Source organism: Prosopis cineraria, unplaced genomic scaffold (genome assembly GCF_029017545.1).
Source record: "Prosopis cineraria cultivar Desert tree isolate PC_DT_omini unplaced genomic scaffold, ASM2901754v1 PC6, whole genome shotgun sequence".
In the NCBI taxonomy this organism is placed as follows: domain Eukaryota; kingdom Viridiplantae; phylum Streptophyta; class Magnoliopsida; order Fabales; family Fabaceae; genus Prosopis; species Prosopis cineraria.
This window is the reverse complement of record NW_026555337.1, coordinates 4232624-4242314: the sequence shown is the minus strand read 5'-3', so window position 1 is coordinate 4242314 and position 9691 is coordinate 4232624. Positions and strand designations below refer to the sequence as shown.

The 9691-nt window shown below is 33.4% G+C and overlaps 1 protein-coding gene across 2 annotated transcripts; it reads right to left on the bottom strand.

The window, feature by feature from the left end:
* Positions 1–423: 423 nt before the first annotated feature.
* On the bottom strand, positions 424–3836 carry LOC129312591 (uncharacterized). 2 transcript variants are annotated; one of them, XM_054955252.1, is made up of 4 exons: positions 3605–3836; positions 3254–3382; positions 2705–2887; positions 424–853 (listed from the first exon to the last, which is right to left on the bottom strand). In XM_054955252.1, the coding sequence occupies exons 3-4, from the start codon at positions 2864–2866 to the stop codon at positions 686–688; spliced, it is 330 nt and encodes a 109-aa protein (XP_054811227.1). In that variant the 5' UTR covers positions 2867–2887; positions 3254–3382; positions 3605–3836; the 3' UTR covers positions 424–685. The 2 variants fall into 2 exon arrangements, with proteins under 2 accessions (XP_054811227.1, XP_054811226.1); XM_054955251.1 differs by lacking the exon at positions 3254–3382 and having other exon boundaries at positions 3605–3832.
* Positions 3837–9691: the final 5855 nt, after the last annotated feature.

Sequence of the window (9691 nt, the reverse complement as noted above, 5' to 3'; positions counted from 1 at the left end):
CCAAACATAACATTTTTCCATTAATTAATTAATTAATACCTTTAAAATTTGAACTAAATAGTTCAAAACTGCAGTTATGGCGTAGTGGAGACCAAGTCAATAGAAAGAAACCAGGTCTGAAGTTGACAATAAAAGTGGCCAAAAAAATTGAAGATATCTTACCCAAAAACAACCTGAAGATAAGACACAGGTGATGAATTCAACTCCACATGAGCCCCGGTTGTTGAATCCGTTACTGTATTCCCACTTGGCACAATATTGGAGAGGATCTTAACCACTCAAGCAAAAGTATACCAGATCCGCCAGATGCCACAAGCCTCAAATTAAATCCCTAACATTCACCTTATGACTGCCCAGACCAATGAATCCAAATGGCTCGGGCAAGATCAGGCTTAAAAGTCTTTTGGACTATGCGCACAGCCCTTCACTAACACAAATGGTCGTCCTATATTATATTGCGTTACCACTCCTTTCAATTTCCATTGAAATAACGTGGGACTTAAATTCAGATGCCATCATTGTCGTTGTTCCGATGAGGATGCAAATCTTGTACAACCTTTTTTTTTACCTTCAAATGAAATGAATAGATACAAAGTTTTGCCCAAGAAAAAAAAAAATCGAGGAACTTTACAAATTACGACTTAAACATAGGGACAAGCGTTTCAGACATACTCGTTGTCTCAGCCTAATCCTCTAGAATCTGCTGTCGCTCAAGCTCAAGAATGCGCTCGGCCAGAGGAGTCACGGTTCCATTAGTTGTTTTGTTATTGCTTCTACACTGCTGCAGTTGTTCCTGGAGATGCCTTACAAGCTCATTGAGTCTCCGAATGTTCTTCTCTTGCACCAATATAATCTGCAGCAAGAAACATGCATCGATTATCCGATCAAGAATAATGTGGCCTTGTAGTCCATCCTGATAAGTGAGAACTAGCAGCCAAGATTTTAAGCATTTGGAATTTGATATGTGGATATTGTGAATGATATCACTTACCTTGGTCCAGACTTCAATGGAAAATAAATGTTGCCTCCTAACCATTTCCCATCGATTTTTTAACATTTAATGTGAATCCATCATCATTACCAATACATTTAATTCTCCTATATGTGGATAACTTCAACAAACGGGACAATGAGCCACAGCCAAACCTAATTTAATGGAGCCTACCATCTAAGTAGAGCGAGTACTTGGGTCAATAGACTCGCTACTTTCAGCAGCCTAATAGCATTTGGATAGCACATAAAGCATGAGCTGTCACCAATGATGAAAGATTGATATTTTCACCAAGAGATAAACCAAACGCACTGCCAGGAAATTCTTACTCCTATTTCAAGACTTAGGATCCCAACTCATGGATCTCTAGGTTACAAAAATCAAATTAAAAGGGTTAAACCATTTCTTAACTGTCTGGTTTAACAAAAGTTGTTTGCTAGCATATATCATTGTAGTTCAATAATTCAGCGTACTATTTTCTTATTTTATAACATAGAATTTCATATCAAAAGATTTTTTAAAGCTGTGAAATCCGTAAACTGGCTTGACAAAGCTTACTTCAATCTTGAGCGGTGAAGTTTTGTTATAAGCTGACAGGAAGATTTATAGGGCTTTTCTTAATCGTTTTTGAGATTTTTTAATTTCTGGTAAGATAAATTCTTATCCCCACAATAATTTTGAATTTTATTGTTTCATTGGTAATAAAAATGAAAGGTAAAAAAGGGATATAAAGCACAGAACAAGAGCCCTCCTGATGGTTTCCAGGCAAACTCCATACCTTCAATTTCATATTGAAAAGCAACAGATTATCAAACAAAGCAAATGACTAAAGCAATGGCTGGCAAGTGATAAACAGGTGTGCATGTTTTCATACAAAATTGGAATGGATCCACTTCCAAACAAGATCTGTATTGCTGTCTAAGCTTGGCAACAACCAGGATCACCAAGACTGCTGAACCTATAACACAGGGAGTAGGAAATCAAAAAACTTCAGGATGGAAGGGCTACTCCAAGAGCAAGGTTCTAAATTAGATCAAAAGAAATAGTAGACTCAGCAAACAATGCAGCCCTTAGTTCAAGAAACAAATATGGGAGATAAAATGAGAGACATGGAAATGAATAGATTATGAATCCATGCTTCGAATGCACATTCATTGCCAATTTCAATTCTCTTTCAGTTCACTCATCATTTTGTTTTCAGAAGAAAGGCTAAAATAAAACAACCACCTCTCCCCCACTCCAACTAAAGAAAAATTGGACAACCAAGCAATGCAGAAAGAGCATGATCCTGCAGTGTCCAGGGGAAGCAATACAATTACAAACCATTAGACATTCCAGAGTTCATGGGCTGAAGCTGAATAATGAAAAGAATACATCTACCGACAGCATAAGGACAAGCACTAACGTACAAAGAAATCAAGAAAGAGACGCGTGCAGACTGTGATTAAGAGATAATTGAAAAATTATAAATCATCTTTATTGTAGCCACAACTCTTCAAATAATTAGTAATGATTTAATTCTTCAATATTCATAACTAACACCTAAGATTATGCATCATTCAGTTGGAAAAGCAGCTTGTAAGCATGACCCAACAAGATCGTTTGGAGAGATATAATTCCTAACTTATCATAATAATTCAAAGCAAGGGGACGAATCATGTCAGTAGAGAGATTCGGATTTTATTAGTAAAGGAAGGGGTAAAGCTACCATACCTTCTCCTTAACTGTTTCTTCTCTTTTTGAAATCTGGTTCTGCTTTTGAGACACACTGGGATTTGAATCAACCTCAGCCACAAGCTGCTGCTTCCACTCAAACTGAGAAGTGATTATAAGTATGAGCAGCAAGAAAACAAGCAACATAGGCCTCGACATCATTACCAATTACAGACAGAAAACCTGCAGATAACAGCAATTTAATTAATAACAGCAAACAAAACTGCTGAACAGGAAATTGATGAAAAATTCAAAACTCTGATATTTTCTTCCATGATTTTTCCTCGTTTTCAACTGCTCAAAAAATTATGATCCTTTCTGAAACCCACAAAAAATAAAGGAGTGCTGGGCTGATAACTGAAGTATTCTTTACCCATCATTTTGTTCAACGACCAGAAAGAATAAACCCTAAAGGATTTGTGCATTTGTAGAATTGTGACCGAACAAGAATTGAAAAAATAAATGCAGCAATATTCAAATCAAATCACGTCAGAAACAAGAGGGAAGGGGGAAATTCGGAGCTCGCTTTAGGAAAGAAGGCTGTCGTACCAGCGATACCACCAAGTTCTAACATCCATAGCGAAAGTCCCATACCAATGATTTTTTTTTTCTTTTGGGGGCGGGGAGGGCAACACTGTGATTGGCGAACCGTAATATTAGCAATTTGGATTTCCAAACCTTTTGAATACAAAAGTCAACCAGTTAAATCAGGTGAGACATGTTCAAAAAAATTTCAAATTAGGGCCATCTTCTACGCTGGATAATGAAAATATCTACCAACCAGGATCGTTTCCATTTTACGGGGAGTCCCGGAAAGAGGTCAAATGATGATCAATGAAGAACCGCACAGTAGTATTTTTGCATGCAAGGAAAGAAATCATATAAACGAAAGATACTTACAGATCGATGTAGCCGACAAAGCCCTAAATTCATTATCTAAGTGAACTCGAGCTCCTCCGAGGTGATAGAAGACCGACTCGTGATCTGCCAAGAAGTGCTTTGTTCAATCGCAGAGTGAAAAAGACTTGAATTTCCTATCCAGGGCACCTATTGGAACTATCGAACACAAAGAAGTCTAGGGTAACATGATAATCTTCGAAAGTATTTACTTTGTCTTTTGACTGGGTGAAGAATTGGTAACTGCTTGCGGTGGTAACAAGGAGCAGCAAAGGATCGAATCGCATGTAGTTGGGCACATGGTTGTTCCCGTACGATAAAGTTAAAACTCTCATAATGTTGCCACGTCACCTGACCATCGCCGCCCGCGTCGTTGAGGACTGGCAAGCCAATTTCCACATGTTTTGACATAAGTTAAAATTTCAAGGAAAAACGGTTTCCTTTTTTTTTTTTAACACATCATTTTTAAGAAAAATTCTGTTTGATTTACTTTTTCTATTCAAAAATATAAAATATTTTTTAAAAAGTTAAATATTTAAAAATATAAATTATTTTTAATATTTAAAGATATAATCATTGTTTTTTTAAATACCCTCATTGATAATAACTTTATATTTATTATAAGGTGTTTAATAAAAATAAATATAAAAAAATAGAGTTAGTTTGAAAATAGGTATCAACTTTATTAGGAGTGATATTCGATTAAAAATACCTTATATTTTTAAACGGAGCATTTGTTTTAAAAGTATAAAATCATATTAGGCACTATTTTTAATTACAATAATAATTACTAAAATAACTTAAGAATATATTAAAAATATAATTTTTTTACATATTAATATATTTATTTTATATAGCCATCTAATTAAATCATATTTAAATATTGTCAGACCCAATTAATAACTATCTTAAAAGTATTTTTCATTCAATTTTACGAGCCTATGCATGTTATTGTTTTTAATTAAGTGATAGGATGTTTGATTCTTAAAATGTGTTTGGTTGAGAGGTTTTGGATTTCCTCTCCTCTCCCACCATGTTCCTCCCCTACAATTTTGGATTTCTTAGAAAGGAGTTAAAATATTTGACAATATTACCTTTACTTTTTTATTGATATTTCATTAATTTATTAATGTTGCTTATGTTAAAAGACAAAACCTTCCTTCTAGTGTGTGAATAAATATCATATACAAGTCGAGTGTCATGCATCGGGATGATATTAAAAAATTGTTACAATTGAAGGGAGAAGATGAATTGAAACACGAATTTTATGTTTATTCTTTTCTTTTTGTCTATATACTTGCAAAATTCTGATGCCAAGTTATTCAAAGATGAAATAACAAAAAAAAAAAAAAGAATTAAACTTTCCTGTTCTAGCCTTCCTCCCATATGGACATGGAAAAAAATTAAAAAGCAAAGTATGAACATTTAACATCTTGTTCATCCTCTCCCCAAAATTATGAAAGAAGAATAATTAATATACAAGTTATTAATAATTTATAACATTTAAAATTTATAATTTAATTTAATTAAGGAGGAAAAAAATTTTACAAAATAAACAATTTTTAAAAAATAGACTAATATATAGAAAAATAATAATAAATTAATTATTATTTCCCTTCCTTTGCCCTAAACGAAAAAGAGTCTTAGTTTTACTCTCTTTTTTGGGATACTGGTTGGAAGGGCACTCTTCTGGTCACTTAAAAATGTAACAAGAGAATATGTTTGTTTTGCTTTTAATCTCTTAATTATATATGAACTATATATTAATATTAATATTTTTTTATAAAAGGACAAATAATATGTACAATAAAATGAGTTACAACCTAAAGGACCACTAAAACCAAAGTCTAGAGGCTTGTACAAAAAACCATACAAAAAAGTAAAATCCATAAGAAGAAAAAACCAACAACCAAAAGACTCAAATTACAAACTCGATAATACTGAAAACCAAAATTACCAAGAGCTAACATGAGGAAATGCTTGAGTTTGTTAGGCCCAGCTTCTTACAGATGACCATAAGAAATGCCCACGTATAAGCAATAAGTAACTCGTTCAAAAACGGGTCCATTAAAAAGTTTAAAACAGTGAGCCATAAAGCTAATTGATTAATACAAATCCAACTCGTAATAACCAATTATCGAAGAGATATCCCATAGAATTTGAAAGGCCAAAGATGTAAGACGTAGCAGCTTTGGTTTTAAAAGAAGAAGATCTGTAAGAACTAGAACAAAATAACAGACCAAGCAAACATCAATGACAGCCTTCAAAACAAAAACAAGACGCAAACTCAAAAAACTAATAACCAGACAATAAGAAAACAAAAAAAGATGCAGCATCGATCTCATAACCTTCATGACACTACCACCCATGAAGGTCCTCTTGAGAATCATCCATGCATATGGGGTTTTTTTTTGGAAAAAACTCGGGAAACCCAATAGTGAGTGATGACTTTGTTTCTGAGTTAGAAAACAGAGTGTGCGTGCATTTGCGAGAATACAACTTAGAGACATCAGAAGCTCTGAAGTTATTGAGTTGCATGTTGTCGTAATAAGTCTATCCAACCATCCATTTGTGGGCCAAAAGTACAAGGGATGGCATTGTTTCTTTGGGCCAAAATGAAGTCAGAGATGGAGAAAGTAGCAAAGTGTGAAAGTGATAAGTGAAAGAAGCAGAGAAAAAAAGGCCAGTGAAAAAAGAAGTAATTGTTGACGCAGTTACATTAGTGAAACCATCAAATGACATAAGTGATGGTATAAAAAACTCTGTCTGCTTAGCAACCTGTCCTGAAGAGGAGCAATAACAACGTCCAGTTGCTTGTGAAGAAGCTAGATCAGTATAAGGAGGAGACATTTGGAAAATATTGGCTGAGTGTATTTGATCAGGAGAAGAAAATGAATGATCCCGATGCAATTTTCTTTACTTAATTCTTGCTAAATCAAAGTTGTTAGATATATCTTCTAAACTCCGTTCATGACAGCTAAGATGTGGAAGGGCTTCATGCAGCTCGACAATTGTCCCTTTTGAACTGAACACAGAACACCAGTCTTCAACACCTAAGATCCAAGATCTAGAGACTGCAGAACTTGAAGCTAAACATTGTTCCAACTCTAGAGAAAGAGAAATTGGACCATCCTGATTCCTTAATAGCAAAGCTCGCCAATTAAAAACTTCATGTGAATAAACTAATCAATCAAATTTCACTCGGACAAACTCTTCATGCAAGTACTTAAAAAACCAGGATTTTGCAAAGTTGAAAAATAATGAAGAAAAAGATTTAGAACACTGTTGATGAACATGCTCAATTCTATGACAGTCGAAACAAATCCCGTTGGCTCTTTCATAGTAGATTTTGAAGTCAAACTCATAACCATCAAGAAAGGCTAAAACTCCTTATAACTTTAGTGGATGTGATACATCCACAAGAACATGAAATATCATCCCATATAAGCATCTGAAACTGTAATCATCAAAAGATGGAAGAGTACCTATGAAGTTGTTGTGATGAGCACAAGCCTAAAGAGAGAGTCCATCTAAAAAGACTAACACTTTAGGTAGTAAGAGTCTCTTGAACTTATAAACTCCACACCACTTGTGAGGCTCTCAATGTAGGACTTGTGACAATACCGCCCCATCAAAAGCTGAAGTCCCCAGCAACTCCACTTTATTGCACTTCACTTGCCCTCCTACCAATTAAAACTCTTTGTGGGTAGTTCTTTCTGTGACACCGAACTCTTAACAAAAGCAAGCACAAGTCTATAAGGGAGAGCTTATCCTAAAAGACTAGTTTATTAGATGAGAGAGCCCTTTGAACTTATAAACTTCATACTACATGTGAGGCTCCCAATATGGGACTCATGACAGTTGCCAGTTAAAGAAGCAAACTGTTGAGTGTAAAATTGAATTGGCAATCCATATAATTACACCCATAAAGGAGCAAGATGAAAAGAACCCTCCTTGAGACTAATGAAAGGTTGCCAATTTTGAACCACTATCAAACAACCTTTGAGCACCTAAAGACCTCCATTGATAATGCCAGTAAAAGCTACGCAAACAGCAACAGAAGATAAGAAGCATCAACGAATAACCTCTAAAGTTAGAGAGAAAACTCTCCTTTAAGGATTACACTAGAGTTTGTTACTCACATTTCTTTTCGTTAATATTAATAATTAATAATATATACATTGACTTTATTTAAGAACAATTAAGGTATTCAGGTAAAAACTTTGCTGAAGAACAATTTAAGCCCCTGTGTGGTCGAGCAACACAAGGTTATTTACTTATTTTATTTCAACTAATAAAGTAAAATAAAATTCTACAGAGATTGAGAATTTTACGTAAAACCCTAAGCCTTTGAGATTGAATATGAGGATTAATTCAAATTACTGGAAAGTTTTCTAGTATCTAATTGTTTATTTAAGTAGAGATAAATGTTTTCAAGATGTTAGAATGATAATTTAATGCCTGAGGACATGTTTCTTTCATTTTTGAAGGTATTGATTTTGGGACTAATTAAAGAATTTACTTAAAGTGTAGAAGTGTAAGAAGATTTTAGAGACAATTTTTTGGAGAGTTAAGATGTTTTAACCTTAATTTAATACTAAGTGTGGGTTAAGTCTAGACTTCCTAACTCTATAATTAGAATTAATTATTGAATATAGTTGTAAAATTAATGTTATATATTATTAAAATGGTTGTGTTGATTATATTAACAGAAAGAGTAGTGAGAAATTGCATGTCTGGGAGACTTTGATTTATTAGGAGCAAAGATAATCTTTATTAATTTGTTGCAGCAAGTTCTTTGTTATTTATTATGTGTAATTTGTTGAAATGAGATATTATTTGAAAAATTATTACATTATAAAATTGTATATTTGTTGTTTGAAAAATTAATTATCAAGTGGGTTATTATAAACGTAAGTAAATATATGTGGATATGAATGGAATATTTTTGTCCGGAGATATCTTTGTCTAGTTCACCTGAAAACCTACTAGAGATATATTTTGTCTAGATTGAAATGAAAATGTGTTTTTTTTCTAGATTCTTAGTGCATTACTTATTGGGTTATTTTGAACTTGTTCGACAGGGATTTTGTCCTATAGAGATTTATCATATGGTAAGCCCTCTTTAGACCTTATGAGTGACTAATAGCATGAAATAACTCACTTTTGGCTGAGTGACTCAGTCCCGAGCATGGAGTATAGAAGAATTTAGGGTAAGTCATGCACTTCTATTTTTGTTTGGTTATATATATATATATATATATATATCATATGTATGGAAATTGATTTTTACATGCCTGCTTAGCAATCACATGGTTAACTACTTTACATGCATTGTAGCATATTAGATTGGTTACTAAGACCTTCGTGTCTTATCTCTCATGGTCAACGTTTTTACAAGAGTAATTGTAACTAGATGAGCACCAAAGGCACAGATTGGTGTATGAGATATCATCTTTTTATGTTACCTCTTTATTTAGTTTATGCAATGTATATGATGTCAACCTAGGAAGTTTCTGACTTTTTTTGAGCATGTTGACTCTACTGTTGATTAACCATGCGTATATTACTATAAGGATCCTGTCTATCTCTCATGGTTTATAACTGGGCTAGTATGCTTTACCGTGAGGATTCAATTTATCCCTCAGAGTTTAATGGTTCACTTGAAATATTGATGCTGTGATCAATCTTTTGAAAATCTTAAATAGCAATTCATGACATGTTTGTTGTAACATCTTAAGTTTTAAACTTGAAACTTTAATTGTTTAAAAAGGGTAAATTGGTTAAAATATATGATTTATAAATTAATGATGTTTTTGAGACACTAATAGAGTTATTGGATCTTTGGACAGCTTGGGAAAGAAGCTAAGAGTCACAAACTTAATAAAGAAAGTTAAGTAATCGATAAGTCTTGTTAAGATATTAATAAGTATAGTTACGCGATTAATAAGTAACTTAGTTTTGTTACAGGAGTCACATACTTAACAAGAAAAGTTAAGTAATTAATAAGTCTTGTTAAGATATTAACAAGTATAGTTACGCAATTAACAAATAATTTATTTCTGTTGTGGGAATCATGGGGTTAACAAG